At 47.9% G+C, this 21,796-nt stretch overlaps 3 protein-coding genes across 5 annotated transcripts; 2 read left to right on the top strand and 1 right to left on the bottom strand.

Moving 5' to 3' along the window:
* Nucleotides 1-739: 739 nt before the first annotated feature.
* Nucleotides 740-2,687, top strand: MRPL51 (mitochondrial ribosomal protein L51). The gene is made up of 3 exons (XM_045826600.1): nucleotides 740-958; nucleotides 1,043-1,153; nucleotides 1,575-2,687. Exons 1-3 carry the CDS (start codon nucleotides 880-882, stop codon nucleotides 1,769-1,771), a joined length of 387 nt encoding a protein of 128 aa, XP_045682556.1. The 5' UTR covers nucleotides 740-879; the 3' UTR covers nucleotides 1,772-2,687.
* Nucleotides 2,688-7,699: 5,012 nt separating this feature from the next.
* Nucleotides 7,700-14,897, top strand: VAMP1 (vesicle associated membrane protein 1). 2 transcript variants are annotated; one of them, XM_045826493.1, is made up of 5 exons: nucleotides 7,700-7,853; nucleotides 10,553-10,679; nucleotides 10,882-11,040; nucleotides 11,767-11,818; nucleotides 13,842-14,897. In XM_045826493.1, coding segments are annotated over exons 1-5 (351 nt in total). In that variant the 5' UTR covers nucleotides 7,700-7,851; the 3' UTR covers nucleotides 13,853-14,897. The 2 variants fall into 2 exon arrangements, with proteins under 2 accessions (XP_045682449.1, XP_045682448.1); XM_045826492.1 differs by having other exon boundaries at nucleotides 12,227-14,897.
* Nucleotides 14,898-15,027: 130 nt separating this feature from the next.
* On the bottom strand, nucleotides 15,028-21,713 carry TAPBPL (TAP binding protein like). Of its 2 annotated transcripts, none has more exons than XM_045826491.1 (7): nucleotides 21,212-21,713; nucleotides 20,272-20,487; nucleotides 19,865-20,137; nucleotides 17,777-18,115; nucleotides 16,899-17,201; nucleotides 15,669-15,755; nucleotides 15,028-15,476 (listed from the first exon to the last, which is right to left on the bottom strand). In XM_045826491.1, exons 1-7 carry the CDS (start codon nucleotides 21,312-21,314, stop codon nucleotides 15,397-15,399), a joined length of 1,401 nt encoding a protein of 466 aa, XP_045682447.1. In that variant the 5' UTR covers nucleotides 21,315-21,713; the 3' UTR covers nucleotides 15,028-15,396. The 2 variants fall into 2 exon arrangements, with proteins under 2 accessions (XP_045682447.1, XP_045682446.1); XM_045826490.1 differs by having other exon boundaries at nucleotides 20,272-20,490; nucleotides 21,212-21,712.
* Nucleotides 21,714-21,796: the final 83 nt, after the last annotated feature.

Genomic DNA, 21,796 nt, shown 5'->3' with positions numbered 1-21,796 from the left:
CGACTTCCGATGAAGAAACGGGCCAATCACAGCGGATGATCCGGAAAGCCCGGCCGCACCGCCTAGAGAGGGGTGGAACCTAGATTTAGGATCCCGCCCCCAGCCCCCCAGTCCTGCGTCAGACGCGTTCCCTGTGGGGTCCTTTTCCTCTAGTCGGTGGGGAGAAGTCCCAGGCAATGTCCTCCAGAGATACCACGTTTCTACCTGGGCAGTGGTAGAGTCCTTGGGCTGGTGACCCACTCAATCAACCCCAGGACAGGAGGCAATTCCGGGCCGAGATTTAGAAGATTTGGACTCCAGTCGAAGTTCCGCCATTTCTTAGCTAAGTGACGTCCAGCAGGTCACTTCACTCTCTGATCCCGATTTCCTCCCCCGTACAATAGGGGTAATTTTGAAAAGAAAAATCAAACAAAACAGGCGGCAGCGTAAAGTTAGGGTGAGGAATAGAAAGACAGCTCTGGGTTATGGGGTCTGGACCTTCATCTCCCTCACAGCTGAGGGACAATTAATGAAATGAAAGAGTGCGTTTTTTTGAAACTCAGTTTTGGGACGCCCTAGACGACGAAGCGAGTACCTCAGTTGTTCTGGCGCTCCAAGGCTTCCCGTCCGCACAGCGGAAGCGCCCAGGAGGGAGCGGGGTGTGAGTGACACCGGGTGGCCTTAGTGCGCCAGGTCCGGAAGGCGGAGCTTGTGGCTGGGGAAGGAGGAGCCTAGGAGGTCTCTGAGCGCAGAGCTACCTGGGTAAGGCCCAAAATGGCTCTGTACAGCTAGTACCCGTGTGAAGCCAGCGCGGGCCGTTCTGGTTGTCTCCTTGACGGTTACGTCTGGTTAGCACTCTGTGCTAGGGCGGTGTTCTATTGTAGAAAAGAGACGAGAACAATGGCAGGGAGCCTCGCTCTGTGTGCAGGAAGGCGCCTATGGAGCTGGGTGCCCCTGGCCTGCAGAAGCTTCTCTCTGGGTAAGTGGCGAAGGTAGAGAGACGCTCTGGGAACCGCTTCTCAGTAAGCTACCCGGATTCAGTCATTTTCTTCCTCATCCCTAGGTGTTCCTGGAATGTATTTTGTGAGGGTCACGGTCCCACCCCGCAAAGTGGTTGATCGTTGGAACGAGAAGAGGGCTATGTTCGGGGTGTATGATAACATCGGGATCCTGGGTAAGACTCGACTCCATTGTACAATATGTAAGAATGCCAGTTACGCCGCAACGACTGCTTTTTCTCATCTGGTACCCTGCTCAACAGAAGAGCAAACACTTAAGTGGATATTTATGCTATGTTGAGCACTGTTCTGAGTGCCCCCCATGTATTAACTAATTTAACCCGTCTTATAACCTTTTCCCTTTACAAGCGAGGAAACTGAGGCACGAAGAGGTTAAGTAATTTTTCCGAAGCTGGTAAACGGCAGTGCCAGAATTTAAACCCCAAGCAGTCTGGCTCCAGAGTCTGTGCTCTTAATACAGTAGTGTGATGTGTCTTGTCTGTAGGTGCTCCTCAGAAACATGCAACTGTATGCTTATGGCTTAGCTGGTGAAGACTGTGTTGTGTTGGAACTAACACGTTCTCTCACATTACACAGGAAATTTTGAAATGCATCCCAAAGAACTAATCAGAGGGCCTAGGTGGCTTCGAGGCTGGAAGGGGAATGAATTGCAGCGTTGTATCCGAAAGAAGAAAATGGTTGGAAATCGGATGTTCTCTGATGACCTGCACAACCTGAACAAACGCATCAATTATCTCTACAAATACTTTAACCGACGTGGAAAGTTCCGATAGAGGAGAATGCTGGGGACAGTGGAAGAGGCATATCTATGAGAATAAAAATGGCACTTTTCATTGTGAGGAAAGGGATTTGTGTGCTCTCCATAATAAAATGGGGCTTCTTTAAAATTTGTTATCCACACACTTTATTTTCCTCTAAATGCTACTTTTACTCATTCATGTAGACTTATCCCTAAGTCTTACAGTCTCAGATTTGGACTTGACCACTTGCCCTTTGCAGTCTAGACATACCTGTGGCATTTAAAAAGTAAAAATTATTGTTGGCACTTTTTGACGTGGTGATTTCATGTATTGAAAGTGATATTTTCAGTTGCCCCATAATACTAAATGTTAAATATATATTTGAAAACCCTTTCACACTGGAATTAAATGTAACAAAAGTGGAATTATATTTCTGTACTAGTCTCATCAAAAATATTTATTGGGTACTTTTTCTGAGCTGAGAATTGTAGAAGAAATAAAAAAGTGTAATATGTTCTTTACCCACTCCCTGCATATGATTTTCTAGTTAGGATATAAAATTAATAGTTTCACATGTACACTTTAATATGAGGCATTAAGTACCATATGAATGCTTTGCCTGGCTGATCATCAGAATCATCTTGGTAATTTAACAATTTCCAAAGTCTGGTCCCTGTCCCCAAAGATCTGTGATCTGTGGAGCTGAGGTGAGTCTTACGCATCTGTGTGTGTGTGTTCAATAAAAAAAAAAAATAATCTATACATACAATGCAAATTTGAAAATTACAAAAGGGTAATCAGATGAAAAAATTTCTCCTCTGATTTTTTTGTTGTTCCTTCACAGGGGCAACCACTCTTAAAGGATTCTTCTTATTTCACATATACTATGCATGTACAAGTTTCTATTAAAAACTGTATCTCCTTCAACAAAAATTGGATTTTATAAACAGTTCTGTGCCTTGCTTTTTCACTTAATATAACTTGGATATTATTTTATATCTTCACATTATATACCACAATGATTTAGTCCCATTTTGGTAAACCTTTATGGTGGATTGTTTCTGGGCTTTTGTTTTTTCAAAGTATGACTCCTCTAGTTTTTGGTAATTATAATCTTAAAAGCCCTGTTTGGAAAACACTGATGTGGATGATAAGTGACCTAGATGAAAATGTATTACCACCTAGTCAGGAGAGGTTTTACAGGAGAGGTTGGGTTTTAGTAAGGAGAGAAAACAGTGGTAGAACATTTCAAGGGGGAAAGAAAAATGATAAGGTACACCATGAGAGAACAGTATGTTGAAAGATGGTGAGATAGGTCTGGCTATAATGAAGTGTAGTAAGACACCAGGGAAAGCATTTGTAGTGTTGCTTTTAAAGAAATCTTTTATGTGAGTGAAAAGTACTGTGTTTCCTGGGAGGGGTTTTGCGTTGATTAGCATAAGGTCTTTGATATAGACTATTGATTAAGGACATAGGGTTTGGAGTCAGGTCTAGATTTAAACTCAAGCTCTACCACTCTATTCTTGTGGCCTGGGATATAGTAGTCAACTTCTATTAGGCTAGTTTTGCTTTGTTTTTTTAGCCTGTCAAGTAGGAATAATAATGTAATACTTTTTTCATAGGGTTGTGTGAGGAATGAAAGTATGCATGTAAAAAATATTTAGTACAGAGTTTGGCAAGTGTAAATGGTAATGACAGTCCTCTGAAGTGTGCGTAGTTGTCAAGAATTAGAAAAGCCTGAAGAAATGAATGGAAATATGTATTAATTAATTTATTTATTTACTTTTTAAGATTTTATTTATTCCCAGAGAGGGAAGGGAGGGAGAAAGAGAGAGAGAGAGAAACATCAATGTGCAGTCGCTGAGGGTCATGGCCTGCAACCCAGGCATGTACCCTGACTGGGAATTGAACTGGCGACACTTTGGTTTGCAGCCTGCACTCAATCCACTGAGCTATGCCAGCCAGGGTGGAAATATGTTTTTAAAAAATTACAGATAAAAGTTTGGATTTGAAGGAAGAGGAATTAGGATATTAGGTCTCTTATTTGATCCAAATCCTTTCAAGTAAGTACTTGCTTCAATTATTATTAAATAACAATCCACCCCAAAACTTAGTGACTGAGAACAATTTATTAATTCATACTTTCTAGGTTGTTTGGGATCAGCAGGGTGATTCTACTCCATTTGGTATGGGCTGGGGTCAGTCATGTCGCATTTGGCTGGGAGCTTGGCCACAGCTAGAATGTCCAAGATGTCTTCACTGATAAGTCTGGCAACTCAGCTGGGGTGGCTGAGATTCTTTTTCCACACGATCTTCTTATTCTGTAGTCTAGCTCAAATTTCTTTACATGGAGGCTTGATCCCAAAGTTAAAGATGGAAACTGCAAGACTTGATAGGCACAGGTCAAGAAGTTTCATGATCACTTGTGTTCCATTTTAATGGTCAAAAGAAGTCACGGGCCAGCCCAGACTCAAGGCTCTGAGTGAATGCACACTGTATTTAGATTGGGAGCAGCACGCACTTATACAGGGGTTTGAAGAATTGTCAACAGCCGTATTTGCAGTCTATGTCAGTAACCTTTCATATTTTTTGGCACTTTTTCTGGTACGCTCAACAGAAGTGAAGCTGGATTAACAACTACTTGTTAGTGAAAAGTGGGTTTCAGAGAAATGGATTAGTGGGTATGTGTGAACATAAGATCCTGGGTCTTACAGAAATAATAAAGAGTGTCAGGTTCCTCATATGGAAGAGTTTTCAAAGGGATGGCTGGAGAGAAGCTAGATACAAGAATGGAGAGGTTGGTATGAAATATGAGTGGCTCTGGAATACTTTATGTGATTTGGTGGGATTGGAGAGGAGAAAATCAAATATTTGATGCTGTTAAGTGCAAGGTGCTCTGAAGAATTACATGTACATGTTTTACTAGAATATGTGATTATTAGTGAAGAGAAAAGTGATAGTTCAGTTCAACGGGCTGAACTGAATGCTTCCTGCTGTGAAACTACAAAAGATCATGTTTTCAAGAACAGAACAGTCTTGTTTTAGGTGTGAAATAGTATGTAATATTTTTATTCAATAAATACTGAACCATTATGTGCAAGGTTATTTAGAGGACATAAATCATTGAGTCAGAGAATCCTAACTCTCAGTAGCTTTCATTCCATTTGAGATATGTATATAAACAATATGAATTTGAATATGGTAATTACATAAAAAAATTAGAGACTTCTATGAGAGTTCTTTCTTGGCTGGGGGTGGGGAGTAGTCAGAAAAGGTATCTGTTGAAAAGATGACATTTGAACTGAGTCTTGGAAAAGTTCAGCTGATGGACATGGGAAATCAATGTTAAGTATGAACAATAACATCTATGGGCAGGAGATTTGATGGATAGAAAATAAGTCATGGTGGTGAGGGAATGGGGGGCAGCCTTGTCATGGGGACACAGATGTGTGAACAGAGGTGGGAACTACTGACATAGGTTCAGTAGAACTGAAGGTTCAGTAGAACATGGGTTCATAGAACTAAGTTAATCATCATTAACACATAACTAATCTTTTTCTAATAATAGAGAATAAGTAGCCCTGGCTGGCATAGCTCAATGGATTGAGCGCGGGCTGCAAACCAAAGTGTCCCAGGTTCGATTCCCAGTCAGGGTACATGCCTGGGTTGCAGGTCATGACCCCCAGCAACCACACATTGATGTTTCTCTCTCTTTCTCCCTCCCTTCCCTCTCTAAAAATAAATGAATAAAATCTTTTAAAAAATAGGAAATAAGTTTGGATAGGAAAATAGTGCCAAATTACTAGAAGTCCAGCCAGGATGAAGAATATGTATATATGTTTTTTTTTTTAAACCCTGTAGGCCAGAGATGTTCAATCCTGGCTACATGTTAGAAACTTCTCAGAGCCTTTAAACTTCTTTAAAAAATATTTTATTTATTTATTTTTAGAGAGAGGGGAAGGTAGAAAGAGAAAAACATCAATGTGTGGTTGTCTCTTGCATACCCACAACTGGGGACCAGCTCACAACCCAGGTATGTGCCCTGACTGGGAATGAAACCGGCCACCCCTTGGTTCACACGCCAGCCCTCAATCCACTGAGCCACACCAGCCAGGGCTCAGAGCCTTAAAAAAATAAAAGACTAGGACTCATCCTAGACCAATTAAATCAATCTGAGCTAAGGTCCTAAGCATTCATATTTTTAAAAGCTCCCAAGAGGTTTTATGTTGGGGTTGAGTATCACTGCTTTGGCAAATGGAAGGAGGTAAGGGACAACTTTTGAAGGTCCTTTTACTTTGATTTGGCTAAGTCTCAGAACTCATAATATTTTTGCTTTTGCTTGGTTTAATGTGTATCCATGTCTGCCTTCCCCATGAGCTAAGCCTCATCCCCACTGAGGGCAGGACCTGTCTTGCACATATTTGATTACTGCAGTAGTCTAATATCTGGCATATTAGGTAATTATCTTTTTATATGGGCTGTTCTGCCTTAATGGATTTGACCTCCTCACAGGAGGCCAGTCAAGCAGGTGGGGTGGAATGCCGGGCAGGTCTGGACGTCAGGGATGTGCGTAGACTGACCAACCACTACCGTCCCTAGTGTTGACAGGAGAGACCTGGTTCTTCTTGCTGACGCATGTAAAGAATTACATATCAGCAAATCTAGTAGTATGTAATCAGTTTATTAGTGGCCTGCTCCCATGGAAGAGAACAGGACTGGGTAGAATAGGGGGTGAAAGGCAAAATTTCAGGGCAAAGCAGGGTGGCAAAAGCAAGAGCGGCTTAAGACCAGGGTGGCAAGCCCCTGGGCAGCCTGAGGCCGGGTGGCCAGAGGCCCTGTGGCCCTAGAGCCAAGAGCACTCCGAGCCCCCGAGGCAGAGTGAGTCCTTTGTTCTCAGGACTTACATAGTTGGTGGGATAGGAGGGGAAAAAGTTACATATTGATTAACGGGTACATGCGGTGCCAGCTTTCCTGGGGGAATGTGACTACCCAAACTTAGGTATGTGTGGGGGTCTGTTAGCCCGAATCCTTGTCTTGCTCCAGACCCCATTTGCTCATCTTGTTGTAAAACAAATACTTGACAGGAGGCAGTTAATTGAAATTGGGGCATTTTCTGTAAGCATCAGGGACTCCCTCGTAAAACAGATAGTGACCCGAGGTAGGCAGTTAACCAAAGTTGTTTTATGGGCTCTTTCTTTGGGCACTGGGAACCCTCTCCCACATTCAGGCCTTAGGAGGAAAGCAGTTTCAAGGCTTTCTTTCCCAGATAGTGGAAATGCTACATAGAATTTCAAGGACTTCCCTTCTTTCTTGCTAACATAGCGTCTCTTGTGATGCTGGAACACCTGGCAATATTATCAGACCAGGCTCAGGACTGCTGAGTTAGCATGTGAGACTTAACTCCTTCTTCCTCCCTGCCTCGGTTTACTAATTTATTCTACCTAATTGGTAAAAGGCATTTCCTGGCAACCAGGGTGGTAAATGCTGGCTAGTAACAGTGTTGCAGTCTCAGAGTTCTTCCTATGCTGTCTCCTGCCTCACTAGGACTCCAGAACCCCGGCCGCTGTGAGCCGGGACCACCCGCAGCTGTCCGGGGAAGCGGCACGGTTGACTACAGCTGCCGGCGCTGGAGTCTTGGGCGAGCCGGGACTTCAGAAGCAATTCAGCGGTTGGCTAGGAGACACCAAAAAATCCTAACCAAAAACTGTTGGAGTCGCCCTTCCAGACAGCAGACGCGTATTTCCAAAACGCCAGATCCTTGGTTAATCAGATAAGCCAGCTATAGTGTTGGTCAGTGAATGAGCTTCCCAACCACTCCTTTCTGGAGTCCGGGCGACAGGAAGGCTTTGATTGGCCAGTTTGCTCGGGCAGACTGGCGCTTGTCCCGGGCGTGGATTGGGCCGTGGCGTTGTCAACCTTTTCGGGAAGGCGTGGCCAGCACTAATAAAGACTGGACCTGGGCGGTGGCTGCAGAAAATTCCAGCGCAGCTAGACCTCCCCGTGGTCGTCTAGACGCGGAGCTCGGCAGTTCCGTCGACTTCAGCCTCAGCGTTCCCATCGCTGGGTGTCTTGCCGCATCTTCCAGAGAGACCGGCCCTCCCCCTGTCGGAGAAATGTGAGTTGACTCTCGTGTGGGGGGTTCGACATTCCTTGCCAACTCTCACTGCCTGTGCCAGACTCTGCGCGACGGAAAATGGCGCATTGCAGCAGCTGCAGCGACGCGGGGAGCCAACACTGCGCGTCGCCCCCAGACCTGACCACCCGCAGGGAGGGCGGCAGTACCCCTCTCCTGCACCAGCCACAGCCAGCATCCCATGGGCGGGGCAGGGGCGCGGGGGGTCTCACATTCATTGCACCCTCTCTCCTTGCCTGAGGGGCGCCTCATTCGATTCTCGGTGTAGTGGAACCCGGGAGAGGGCGAAGGTGGGGCATGGAGTCTTTGGGTAGGGGGCTCGAGGCTCGTCCTCATCTGATGAATCTGTAGTAGGGCCTCTGGAAAGACAGTCATGGGTGCACCTGCCAGTTAGTAACTTGGGTTGCCCTGAAATCTCTGGATTTGTGTATGTTCCTCACCTCAACTGTGTTGCGTTACCCTACTCCCACCTTGGCAGTGAGAAAAGCTCCAGAAACTTATCTGCCCGTTCTCTGGCGCCAGGTGAGCAGCTCAGAAAAGCTAGAGGGGCAGTGCCATGTGATTTCAAGCATCCATTCATCCCAAGGCCACACTGAGGTGTTTTCCTGTCATTGAGTCTTAGCCAAGTATTTGAAAGAGAAATAGAGCTGTCTTCCTCCAACACATTAAGTTTAGTCTCTGATCATCTTCAACACCACCCCATCCTAAGATTCTGAAGGAGAACCAATGGCTAGATGAAGTTCGTTCCTGTCAAGACCACAATATGTTTGATACAGATTTTTTTCTTTCTTATTTTGTGAAGTCCTGCTCTGGGCCAAGATATATTTGTGTTGCTTCTCCTAGTAACACACACACACACACACACACACACACGGAAAAACTTAATTATAATACATAAGGATTGTAACTGTTTTGGATATTTTACTGTTGAGCATTCCCAACTTCTAACAAATAGTAAATGGAATGGTCCCATCAAGTGCTTTATAACCATTTTACTTTTTCTCTATTTGATTTCTGCAGTTTTAACTATGTGACATTCTATGCATTTTGGCCGAGTCCTAGGATTCCATTTGTTTTCATTTCATAAGGAGGATCCTTCTCAGCTGACTGGTTTCTAGTAGCACCCATGTGGGATGAACAGAAGGAGATGGAGAAAGTCTGGTGACTAGCAGGGCATCACGAGGTCTCTGACTTTAATCTTATCATTGGTGCCAACATTCTGGACTGCTTCCAAGACCAAACAGTGGCTTCTACGTACTCAATGATTTTTTTCCATCTTCAGTCAGAGAACTGGATTGCTTAGTTCAGTAGTAGTGCAAGAGTCTTGTGCCTTCCATGGCTTTGTATCTTTCCTTTGCCGCCTTTGTGCCTTAGAAATTGGAAAGCGAATCCTTAAATGGGGAAAAATCGGATGTATGTAATCTGCTAGTATAGCCTTGCTGAGACGTTGTTCTCTAACTTTTTAGATTGAAAGAAATTCACTTAGGGAGGAAGAACTGCTGGGTATTAGTTCTATTGTAAGTAGTCAAGGCATTTCCTTTGTGGTGCTTTAATCCCTAGATCATTTATTCTTAGACTACTCCTATGAGGTATGTTTTGTGAGATTAGGCTTCTGTTTGAGGAGTTAATGTAATTTCTACTCTACATCAAATCTGAGAGATCTCCCTCCCGCTGGTGGATTTTTCCTTGGGAGAGAAAATCTCATGCCTTAGGTTAGACCTCTGGGAATACTTTAGGAGGTGAATTTAGCCTGCATGTGTTGGGACTTAAAAAGGAGTTTATCTTTAAACCTCATACTAGGTAAATCCCTTCCAAGGCTAAGGGAAAGAGAGCAATCACTGTTTGTAGTAGTGTGAGCCAAGATTTCTCTTAGGGACTTAAGGAACTACAGTAGGCTCCTGAGACATGTTGCCAAATCTAGAAAAGAAAGGGACAGAATGTCTACAATGCATGTACATTGAGGTCCATCTCCCTTATTTTTGCCTCCTGTCTATGCTCTTGGAACAGTTTGATAATTAACATAATTGCTGTTGGCCTCAATTCTGTCTAAGCAAAACCCCCATCTTCTCTGCCACAGCAAGCAGACTGTCCTGACCCACTCCACCTTGGTGATTCTCCAAGTTATCCCTACAGCAGTCCCAAGGTACTAATTATTGTGTGGAACGTAACCAGTAAGTGGATCCCCTTAAGCAGAGTCTGTCAGTTTGCTCTTTCTTTTTAGATTTAGGTTTTGCAAAAAAAAAAGAAAAAAAGGGGGCTGTTCCATCCATAGCCCTGACCTGAGGGTTTTAGTCTTTTGTACAAACTTCTAACTTCTTCTGGATTAGAGGTTTCCAGTTGATTTCAAATGAAAGGCTCCTGACCATCAGGGACATGCCATTTAGGTCAAAGCTGGCACATTATTCCCTGTAACCGCTGTGTCACAGGATATGCTTGAGATTGGGCAGAGGGTGGCCCAAATAAGATCTTTTGATGCCACCCCAGATGTCCCTGAGCCTCATCTAAATCTTGTTACAGAATCTTTCATCTTTTGCTTCTTGACCCTGTGCTGCATCTCCCTACTTGGTATTGCCAAGGATCTAGAACCTCTTCTAATTGCATATTGTAACCTAATTGCTATGAATTTGATGGTGTGGGGTGAGAATGCATGTGATTCCTTTCTTGTTCACTTCTCTTCATAGGTCTGCTCCAGCTCAGCCGCCTGCTGAAGGGGCAGAAGGGACTACCCCAGGTGGGGGTCCTCCTGGCCCTCCCCCTAACACAACCAGTAACAGACGACTACAGCAAACCCAGGCACAAGTAGATGAGGTAGGTGGAGAGTTTTTTCTCGGAGAGTTTCTAAATCATAGAAGTTTAGAAACTTTTTTTTTTCTAGAGAGATAGCTAAAGGCTTTGGGAGGCAAGGCATCCATTAGAGCTTCACAGGGCAAACCTGTGATCCTGTTGGTTGGTGTTCTTTCCCCTGTTTCTACTGGGAAGCTTAGCAGTTTTGCTTCTGTGCCCCCCTCAGGTGGTGGACCTCATGCGTGAGAATATGGATAAGGTCCTGAAGAGGGATGAGATACTGTCACAACTGGATGACCGAGCTGATGCCTTGCAGATGGGAGCATCGCAATTTGAGAGCAGTGCTGCCAAGCTAAAGAGGAAGTATTGGTGGAAAAACTGCAAGGTGAATTTTCTTGTGCTTTCCCCCTTGTTTTTCTTGGGCTGCAACTCATAGAAGGCAAGAAAACCCTCAGGTTCTACATTCCTTCCCATTAGTGGTAGAGGGTTTTTGCCCTGCAGAACTCTTCTTCTTTGGAGGAAGTCTTGAAAGTGTCCTTGAGCTGCATTACCCTGAATTGGCCACCAGGGTAGGCCAGAGTATTCAGACCCTCAACCCTGGAGCCACTAATACCCTGAGGCCTTTGGAAATGGTTAGTCAAGCTGCTTCCCCCATCCAGCCGCTGCCTCCACAGGACCTCTGGAAAAATTCTCACCTGGCCCTTCCTCAGACACTCCCAACATTTACACAATGACTTGGGTGGGTAGATATTTAAATACCTGCAGCTTTTAGGAAGGAGCTGAACACTTCACAATGAAAAATGAACCAGCTGACTAAAGATCCAAAGTCTGCACCTCCATTGCAGCACCTTTCAAAGCAACAGGAACTAAGGAAAAAGGAGCAAGCTGCAAAAGCTCTGATGGTTCTGAGGAGCTTCAGCTGTGGTGCAGGGGTCATTGTCTGAGGGGGAGCATGAAGGTTGGGCCCTCCCCAAGAGGCCTGCAGATCTCCTGGGTGATGTGTAGTTTCCTGAACTGTCTCAAGGACAGAGGAAGCTTTGTTCCCATATCTCTAGTCCTACCTCCTTCTTTCCCAAGTCCAAGGACCCATTTTTTGTCGATGTTTCCTCAGATGATGATCATGCTGGGAGCTATCTGTGCCATCATCGTGGTAGTTATTGTAAGTAAGTATCGCTGAGGTTGCTGGTGGGGTGAAGAGGTGGGAAGGTCCTGGAGTCTTCTCCCAGCCCTGCCTGCCTGCCTGCCTGCCTGGGGAGTGGGGCTGCTCTGACTGAGGTATGGAGATCACTGCTGTGGGGTTATCACTGGGTTCGGGAGGGCGGGGTGTCAAAGACAAAAGACTTTCTCGATGGACAAGACTTCCCTCTGCAAGATATTGTGGGAAGATGGTCCCTCCTGTTCTGAGGAAGTGGGGCCATGCTGTTTGTCACTGTCTTGAGTCAGAGGGAAACATGGGGATGGGACACCTACAACTGAAAGACCGGGATGTCTAGTAACTTGATGTAATTTGTCCTCTTGTTTTCTCCTGTCTCTCTCTTTTCCATCTGGAACTTCCTGATTCCTGTGTCCAGTCTACTTTTTTACTTGAGAATGTGCCACCCCTTCCCTGTTCTCCATTGCCATCCAATCTCATGTTCCTCTCCTTGTTTGCTCTCAACAAACTTCCCCATCTGCCTTCTTCCATTCCAGCCCAGGCTTCTCCATCGGCCATTCCTCCTTTTCTGTTGCTTCATTTGCACTCTGTCCCTCAACACTAGAAATGCTGCTCGTGGCGCAGTCTTGAGCAACTACCTGAAGAGCGACCGCTGGCACCTCCTCCCTATCTGCTTCTTCTATACTAGCAAATTCCTCTAAAGCCAAAAAGAGTTGGAGGCTAAGGGAAGGGGTTGGGGGGGTAGCTGTAGTGACATGCCCAAGAAAGTGCTAAGATTCGGGGAGGAGAAGGGTATCGGTGCCCATGATGTCTCCAGGGAAAGCCAGGCCACTGGCAGGAGGAAGCCACAAACACCTGCAGAAATGGTGGCTCACTCAGGCCTGCCCTGGTCGCTTGGAGCTCTTCTGTGCCAGGCCTGAAGAGGATCCTGGGTGGGCCCAAAGTCCAACTTGGTCCTGGTGCAATACCCTCTTAGATAGTAGAACTTGTTTTTTTGGAGTTATTTCTAATCTGTTAGTCCAAGATTTTCTATGTCTTCAGGGATCTTAGAGCCTTTTATGTGGTTCTCCAGAGACCTGGAGAACACATGTTAATTGTGAACATACCAGAACTCTCATTGCCATCCTAGAAGCAGTCTCAAGCTCATGAGTGGAAGGGTCTGTCTCTTGTCCACATTTTCTGTAGCATTCTGTACTGTTCATGAGAGCACCAAATAATTTCCATAGCCCAAGTCTGGGACTCTCAGTTAGTCTTAATTGTTGGCATGGATAAAGAGAAAATGCCTATTAGAGAGAAGCCATGAGTAGAGGACCTAATTTGAGAAGAACAAGCTCAGAGGAAGCCACTTCTTGCCCTCTTGTTAAGGAGGGCCCTGCTCCTCCCTTCCTGTTGATTAAGGAGTATGAGGGTCCTTGGGCTTTCAGGGACTTCCCTCTTCACACCATATCCGTGTACTTGCCAAAGAAAGGGATGAGGCAAAACGTCCTTCTGAGGCCTGGCTGATTCTGAGTATTTACAGAGGTCCAATGTACCCCCAACTCAGTCTCGGGGCAGGGGCCCCAACTCAGTCTCAGGGCGGGGGGCAGGATGTTCTGTAGACAGTCTGTGCTGTCATGGGCCCTCTTACCTAGAGCCACCTCTCTGTTCTTCCTGCAGTATACGCCCCTTCTGAAAATCCCACCTGAATTCCAGTTTGCCTCCTTTCCTTTTTTCCTCTTTGCATGGTTTGTGGGTACAGACAGTGGAGTCTGAGGATGGGAGCTACTCAGCCTGTCTTGGGCGCCACTTCTGGGTTTCAGGGTAGTGTATTGAGTGGGTTAGACTCAGGTGTGAGGGGAGGCAGGCAGGCTGGGAACAGAAGGGGACACACCTATGCTCCTGTATTTCTTCTGTCCTCTGGTCCACAAGCAGCGGGAGGCTGAGGCTGGGCTGGGTCTGGATGCTCACTTTCCATGCAGCAGCATTTCATTGCGCAAAACCATCTTTCCTCTCCCTTTGCCCCTGTTGCCCACGTTCCCTTCGTCCCACCCCAGGGTGGGACTGAAGAGCTGGAAGAAAGCAGTCATTGTACTCTCCCAACGATTCCCCTGGAAGGTCTCCACTCTCCTCTGGGCTCCTCCTTGCCTAATGCAGGGGGTCACCGCTGGAGAAGAACCACCACTGTCCTCGATGTGTCCCAAGCCTGGAGCAAATTCACCCTCTTAGCCCACCCATCCATGCCACAGGAATTGTTTCCTGGGTTTATTTGAGGCTCACCAGATATAGTTGGCTTTGTCTGTCGGAGATGTTAGCCCTTCTACTTTCTTTCTCGTCCCACCCTGTATGCCCTTTTGTGTCTTTGCTGTCCCCCTTCCTTCCTACCACCCATGTGCATGAGCAGTTACGCAACTAAACCCTGGGACTTTGCAGTCAAATGAAGCTGAGCTTCCCACATCCCCTTCAGTTTGCCATGAGATGATGTGGGGTTTCCACTACGTGTCTGTCATCACCTCTTTGTCTTTTTTCCTAACCCCAGTCTCATACTTGTATACAATAATAACAGTTGTACTTCACCAAAGGCATGTGGCGTATTTACCAATTTCATGTATTCTGAACGAAGGCAAAAAAATACAACTTTCTACCACTACACTGACTTGGTTGTTGTTTGGGTTGGAGGACCTGAGGAGAGAGGGGGAGGAGAGGAGTGCTGTTTATTTCTAGGAGTCTGATGTTGCTTTAGGCTGGAAGGGGGGTGGCTTATGTGTGTTGGATGGTCTTCGAGAGATTAAAGATCTGTGTGTCGGCAAAGGAAGTGGTCTCCGCTCTCAGCGTTCATGTCTGAAGCAGCCCAGCTCTTCCAGGTGTTAGTGAGAGGAAGTGACAACAGGAAATTGAGTGGGGATCTCACACTGGCAAACAACTGCAGGTTTCTCAGAGATCTGTCTGTCTCCTTTCCTTGTGCCAAGTTCCACTGGGTTGATTAGGCCGAGTTTAGAAATGAATAAAAAGAAAAATCTCTCCCTTGCAGCTGAGGGAGTGAGGAGTTTGTAGGTATCCTGAAACGCCCAGCAACTGTCTAAAGGAACAGAACCTTAATTACAGCTCCAGGTTACACAGAGCAGCTGGGATGGGTCCCTGTGGCTGCCTTTGAGGGCCTTTCGTTCATACCTTGAACACCTCGGCTTGGGGACACAGCTCTGTTGGGTCCAGCATGGGGAAGGACAAGAAAGGGGAAAAGCATTGCCTCTGAGGACACAAGGGGCTTTTATTTGGACAGAGTTCAGTGTCTGTGTGTGGTGGCCCGACCCTGACCCCTTTGCCCCTCTGTCCCGCACTTGCTTCTTTCTTGGTTTCTTCCCATTTTCTTTTCCTACCACTGCACCTCAAGTCTGGCTCCAGTTGGAACCTCCACCCAGGTTTCTTGCTGCCCTCCTGCCGCCCTCTCGCCTCTTCGAGTTTACCCTGTGTAGCCAAGGGACACGATGTAGGAAGGCACGGTCTTGCTCATATTCAGAGCCAGTGGCCCCATGATCTGTGCTTTCTTCGTGCTTTTCTTGGGGTCTTTTTGGGCTCTGAGCCTTGGCGTAGAGTCCTTCTGGGAGAACACGACTACTCTTTCTTTTTACTCTGAGGCAGTGGACTGGTTACCAAGAGGGCCTTGCAGTCTTGGGTGACTTTGGGTGAGGTAGCTAGGAGAGAACAAGAGAGAGTAAGGTTAGTTTCAGCTGGGGTAACCTCAAAAGCTGGGCGCTATAGTGGGGGACTGGCTGGAACTTGGATGCTTGGACTTCATCCCTGGTCTGGGTGGGGAGGTGGTTAGTGGAGGACGGTCTATGAGTGAGGTGGGTCAGAGGCAGAGCTGAGGGCAGCCGGGCTCCTACCTTTCCATCTCTGAAGCCCCAGGTACAGCAGTGCAAGAAGGAAGAGGCTGCTGGCAAAAAGGATTCCAGAGGCCGACGTTCTCTGCTCTGTAGGTGAGAAGGGTGTAGGCAGGAATCAGTGTTGAGCCTGCGCCCGCAGTGGGGACACAGGAGTGTGTGTGAGTGTGTGTGTGTGTGTGTGTGTGTGTGTGTGTATGAGTTCCTGGATAAGGAGCTCACATCAAATGTTCCGCTCTCACGCAGGAACTGGGCACACAGCAGCATTCTTCCTGCTTAAGGTTGTTGGATGCTTGTATGACAATTAAACTAGAATTTTATAAATATCGGGGGAGTGACATGAGCTGAAAGAAAACCCTGGTTTTGGGGAAGCTTACTGCTTAGTGAGCCACCAAATAATAATACCCAGTGCTCCTGAATGTTTGCATCCTAGATACTGATTCTTCCTGTTTAAAAACTTTTAATAACACTCTCTGGCTTCAGGATGAGATTCCAGCTTGAAGGCCCATCGGGATCGACCACTAATACAGTGGAGGGTTTGAAGCTCTTTGTGGAGCTCCAAACAGTGGAGGTAACCGGGCTGCCTATTTTTCACATTTTACCTTTTACCATTTATTAGGTAGATGACTTTGGGCAAATTACTTAACACCTGTCAGTGCCAGTTCCCTCATCAATACAATGGGAATCATGATCATACATGAGATCATACACCTGAGTGCTTCCTGCAGTGCTCGATTCATGTAAATGCTCAGTGCATGTAGTTGCCTCTCAAGTTTTAGGCCACTTCCCCCTTTTCCGGCACACCCTTGGCTCTAACTGTGCAGCCCCCCAAATCCTCTTTGGGCTGCTTTATATTTGGCCGTCACACATGCCGTTCTTTCTGTCTTGGTGTTTCCTTCCCCCCTTGGGCTAACGAACTTGGTTTGCATCCCCCTTCCCCTCTTCCCAGGTCATCTTGCCTGCCTAATTAGTCCCTCCAGCTGGACTAAACTCAAGGGCAGGATCAGGAATTGTTCAACCTTGATCTCCAACACATTGCCTGGTGCCCCAGCACCTGGATGTACCGAAGTCTCAAGATGTGTGGTAGCAGCTATGGAGGCTGCTACCTTGGGGAAGAAGAAACTGGGACTGTGAACAAAGCCTGGTGGGAAGCAGCACAAGACCAAAGATGAGCCGGGGGTAGGAGAGCCAGGAGCCCAGGACAGAGGTGGAGAGAGAAGGGTATCCCAGTACCTGGTGGGGCAACCCAGGCCCTGGCCTCAATGGGCTTGTCCAGGGAGACGTGGGTGACTTGACAGGTATAAGCAGCACCTGCAGAGCCAGGTTCTGCTGTCAGGGAGGAGGAGATGCTGTAGGTGCCCCCTGGGCTTTCCCGGAGGCTGGAGAAGGAGGCGTCAGAGACTGGGGTTGGGGCTCCACCCAGCTCCTCTCGGGTCCATGTCACAGTCACATCCAGAGGATAATAGCCCACTATGTTGCAGATGAGGGTGGGTGGCAGAGCTTCATTTGCCAAATGCAGTCGTACTTTGGGGGAAGCTGGAAGAAAGAATGAGTAAGATTCCAGAGAATGGGACAGTACAGGAGCCTGAAGCTTTCTGTTCCTGCTGAGAGTGAGACAGGTTGTGGAGGCTGAAGTTTCATCAGTGGGGAGTGCCAAGGGATGAGTGAGGGGTCCACCCTGGGTGCAGGCCATAAAGGGGTACATCTTCCACAGGTATTTGAACAACAATGGTAAAACCAACTGAAGGTTGGCTTCTTATCACTGCAAGCCAGTGATTGCAAAGGGTCTTAGTGAGGGAATTCTCGCCTGGATCAGGACCACTCGCGCTGCCCCTCCTCTGTTTGCTGCTGTTCCTTTCGCGTGTGCGATCGGGGCGGCCAGCCAGGGCAGGGCCGCAGGAGCCTGGGCTGGGGAGGCTCTCAGTGGACTTCTGGAGTGTGACAGGAGACAGTCTGATGCTGTCCGCACTTACAGGATGGAGGTGGCATTTAGGTGGTGGGGACGTGGCTCCTCTCAGGAAGTGCCCTTATATGTGGGTTCCACTCTGGACAACACCCCCAGTAAGCATATCCTTTCCCTTCTCCCCCAGCTCAGCGAGTTCTGGCCTCACCTTGGATATGGAGCTGGATGATTTGTTGAGCTTGATACAGAGAGGTGGTGACCTGGCAAATGTAGGCCCCCTCGTCCTTCAGAGTGAGGCTGGGTAGGTTGAGGGAGGCATCCCCGGCCATGAGAAGATGCTCAGGCTCCAGGGTAGCACCCTCTCGCTTGGCCTGCCCCTGCCCCGTGGTCCAGCTGTACACCAGCTGGCCGTTGCCCCTATGCTGCAGCCGCCACTCCACTCTGGTGAGGTCCAAGCCTGGTGCCATGGAGAAGTTGCAGCGCAGGGAGGCTGAGGACCCCAGCAGGAAATTCAGGGATGGGGTATCAGTTGACACTTGCAGCTCCACTGTGGTGAGAGAGAGAGGGATGATGGTGGATGGGACAGCTTCCTCTTGAGGCCACCCCATCTCTGAACGGTGGGTATACATCCACCCCTGCCACCTTTCCTGGACAGTGAGGCCACATGAGCTCATTTCCCACGCGATGGAACCCCAACGACACGGGGCTCTGGAAAGGCAGAGTGGCACATGTGGTAGGTAACGTTAGTTATTTTGGAGTCGCCCCTGGATAATGTGATGAAACCTATGGACTGCTCACCAGGAACACACACATGCAAAATTATGGGTTACTATTGCTCTCGGGTAGGAACCACTGGAGTAGGAGAAAAAATTTTGGACCCCTGGTTCTTTCATGTTATAGCTGTGTGACCTTGGACAAGTCACTTAGTGTTGCCAGGCCCACCTGCCAAAGGCAAAGCTGCTGTGAAGACTAAGAAGGAGTGAGTGTGTAAAAAGCACAGTCATAGTATTTGTGCCAGCCATGCTAAACCTAAATCTATTGAGGAAAACAATCAGACATCCAAATGGTGGGGGCCTGGGCCCTTCAAAAATGTCGGGGCTGTGAAAGACTGTTCTGGGGTAAAGGAGCTAAAGACACAAGACACCTAAATGCAATGCATGATCCTTGTTTGAATACTGGACTTTAAAACAAAACGAAACAAAACAACAGAAGGCTATAAAGAACACTGTTGGGGCAATTGGAGAAGTTTGAATTTGGACTCCACATTTGACAATATAAATATTAATTTCAAAATACTGATATTTGAGTATGATGCCCAGTAGTGTAACAGGCAGTGGGTCGGGGGAGATGGGAAGGGCTGCCCTAGCAAGTATGTTCTTAAATTCTCCACACACTGCACCCCCTTACTGTCTGTACCACGGGAGAGCATCCCCACCTTGGTCTGCTTAGGTGATGGTTCTGTGATTATGAAGGAGAATAATCTTGCCTTTGGTTGTAAACCAAATGCTATAAACCACATGCTGTACATGACAGCATTTTGGGGTGAAGTGTTGGTATTTTTGCAACTCTCAATGAGTTCAGGAACTATGTGTCTATCTAGAGAGAATGTGGCAGAATGCGCCATGGGTGTTAGTTATATTACTCTTTCACCTTTTGTAGGTTTAACGTATCCAAAATAAAAGGAGTATCGGGCTGTACCCAGGGTTCCAGTTTATACTGGACAGACAGATGCCCTCTCTTTTCGGATGTAGCAGGGTTAGTTTAGGTCGGACCACAGAAAGGTCAAGTGTTTTGGGGCTTTCTGATGATAGGTGGGTAGTTCCCTAACCTTTGGACTTGGTTGTCTCTTTTTGGAGGTAAAATACTGGATTCAGTGAACCCTGGAAGAACCTACCACTGTTTTCAACTTCCTGTGCCCTCTGGGATGTACCATGTTGAAGAGGGCAAGCACTGGGTTTTACTAATAACGGGTCATGAACAAATGCTGTCTCCCTGTGCTTTGCTCTAGTCAAACACCAGACCAGACTGGCGTTGCACGGGGAGGAAACTGGCTTCTGGCCCGCTAAGACTGCTCTGATCGGCGTACATGAATAGAGCGCCACAGGTCTCATTCCTCAGGCAACGCAGTGAGGAGAAAATTACCCCCATTTTGGGTCTTTCAGAAGAAAGGACCGAGGCCGAGGGGACACCCTGAGATGACTGATTGGGATGGAGGTGGGCTTGTCCCCTTGCTCCTACCCGTCCATCTCCGGATACTCAACAAAACAAAATCTTCTGTTACTTTTCATTTTCTCACCTGCAGTCAGCACAGTCCCCTGGGGGCTCTGGGGTAGGTGCACCGTGGGATGCAAGACAGCCACATTCTCAGGATCCCTGAGAGTCCTCATCACTATGGAGACACTGGGTCCCCCTCCAGACACCTGCATGTTGGTGATGAACCAAGCTGCTGTCTCCACAGTGGCCTCTTGTCTGGCCTGGGGAAAATAGCGGGAGATCTCACAGGTCACCTCTGTCTCGCTGCAGTCAGCATGGAGCAAGGCCTCTGCATGGGGAATCTGTACCAGATTCACTGGGCGAGAAGGGTGGCACAGAGGTTGGGTTAGGTTGAACCCATGGGAAGCAGAGGTAGGTGGGTGTGCTGAGAACTGGGCTGTTCCAATGGAGGGAGCCCAGAGGACTGGGGCACGGGGTGGAAGCTCTTACCTGAAGCCTCAAAGGTAACAGGTGGGCTGTCTTTGGCCAGCGTGCTCAGTTGGAAATCGGCGAAGCCTTCCAGGGAGCCATCATCCAGCACTGGCACCTGTCTCAGCACCAGCAAGGCCCTCACCATGTCCTTTCTGCTGGCAAACCCTCCGTGGTGCTTGCCCTCCTCTGCCAAGAAGCAGTCCAAGACCACGTCCACTGCCTGCCATTGCTTTTCTGCTGCAGGGCAAAGACCGGGCTGAAGCCACACCTTCCTGCCCAGAAAATTGTTTTCTGTGCTCACTCCCTGCCCCCACCTATGGAGCCATCAAGGGCAAAAACTGTCCTCCAGGGTCCCAGCTGTCTCTTGTCATCCTCCAAACCAGCGTTCTGGGAAGCACCTGCCATTCTAGGTACACACTTCTCGGTGTGAATTATTTAAAGTCCCGGATTTGCCATGCTCAGACAGTTCAAGTTTTTACTTTTATCTCCAACCATCAAACGAGAAACTATCTTTAAGCAAAGGAATTCTCAGCAAAGCATATAAGTGAGCAAAATTGCCACTGGGAGAGAAGTGGGACATTTGTGCCGACCAGAGGTGCTGGCGGCCATCTTCTCAGTTTCCCAGCTCGCCCACAGGTACCCTGCTTTCTGCGGTAACATGTGGCCTTCCCCTCTCCCGCCTCCGGGTCCCCTTCCTAGTGATTTCCTAGCTGGGGAACCCCTTCCTCTTCTGAAGCTATCCCCTCTCCTGTCGGTCAGCGGCCCCCACCGCATTCGCTATGAAGGCCCCCCTTCTCTTCATTTGGCCTTGTCCCCACGGTTCTCAGTCTCTCCAACATAAGTGGTTCCTTTGTCAGCCACAGAGCCTTTCTTCCACTGGGCTGGGAAGCGATTGGCACCTTTCCCCTTCTGGTGCTTCCCCAGCCCACCACTTAGGTCCTGCCCGCTCCCCACTCACCAGTGTCTGCCGCTTGGGACAGAGCCACGCAGAGCAGCAGGCACCACCCCTCAGCGCCCATGGGGGCTGCTCTCAGGCCCCTCCTCCTGCTGCTCTTCTCCATAGCTGCTCCCTGCTGGAAAAGAGGGGTCTTTCCAAACACCCCTTGGTGGCCGACAGCCAGTGGGTTTCTCTTCTGTCCTCTGCCTACTTTCACTTTCTCTTTGAGGAAGCGGCACTGCTGCTGCCTTTGCCTCTGGGTGAAGCCATTTCTTGCCGGTGCCAGAGTCCTGTTCACTGTTCTCCTTTCTACCCCACCCCCCAGCCCCAGAAATCCCCTGGTGATTTCAAGACCTGACTTCACTGCATACACCCTTTTGCTTCCCACCAGCCCCAAGAAAGTGGAGATGCAGGGAAAAGGAGGTGGGGAGAGGAAGGGAGAGACTGAAGCTAGAAGCAGGAACCCCCATAGTCTGGAAGCCTTTTTTGATAATCTGTTAGTACCACACCTCTCCCTCCTCCCCGTGGGACACGCCCCAACAACACGAGTCTGCAGGGAAGAAAGCTCCTCCCTCAGATCCCTGGTCCAAGGGGAGGCTGGGAGTG

Source organism: Phyllostomus hastatus, unplaced genomic scaffold, assembly GCF_019186645.2.
Source record: "Phyllostomus hastatus isolate PE091 unplaced genomic scaffold, TTU_PhHast_1.1 phas_scaffold_755, whole genome shotgun sequence".
Lineage (NCBI taxonomy): Eukaryota > Metazoa > Chordata > Mammalia > Chiroptera > Phyllostomidae > Phyllostomus > Phyllostomus hastatus.
The sequence above is the reverse complement of the archived record's forward strand: the minus strand, read 5'-3'. Positions and strand labels throughout refer to the sequence as shown.

What these genes read in the sequence shown, in the direction of transcription:
- TAPBPL (XM_045826490.1), bottom strand. Translation starts at nt 21,314, where the DNA reads ATGGAGAAGAGCAGCAGGAGGAGGGGCCTGAGAGCAGCCCCCATGGGC. An exon ending in GGGGACTGTGCTGACTGCAG is followed by an intron (nt 18,116 to 19,864) that starts GTGAGAAAATGA and finishes CTCTCACCACAG; the next exon opens with TGGAGCTGCAAGTGTCAACT. An exon ending in GGGGCTTCAGAGATGGAAAG is followed by an intron (nt 15,477 to 15,668) that starts GTAGGAGCCCGG and finishes GTTCTCTCCTAG; the next exon opens with CTACCTCACCCAAAGTCACC.
- MRPL51 (XM_045826600.1), top strand. Translation starts at nt 880, where the DNA reads ATGGCAGGGAGCCTCGCTCTGTGTGCAGGAAGGCGCCTATGGAGCTGG. An exon ending in CTGCAGAAGCTTCTCTCTGG is followed by an intron (nt 959 to 1,042) that starts GTAAGTGGCGAA and finishes CCTCATCCCTAG; the next exon opens with GTGTTCCTGGAATGTATTTT. An exon ending in TGATAACATCGGGATCCTGG is followed by an intron (nt 1,154 to 1,574) that starts GTAAGACTCGAC and finishes CACATTACACAG; the next exon opens with GAAATTTTGAAATGCATCCC.
- VAMP1 (XM_045826492.1), top strand. An exon ending in CCCAGGCACAAGTAGATGAG is followed by an intron (nt 10,680 to 10,881) that starts GTAGGTGGAGAG and finishes TGCCCCCCTCAG; the next exon opens with GTGGTGGACCTCATGCGTGA. An exon ending in ATTGGTGGAAAAACTGCAAG is followed by an intron (nt 11,041 to 11,766) that starts GTGAATTTTCTT and finishes ATGTTTCCTCAG; the next exon opens with ATGATGATCATGCTGGGAGC.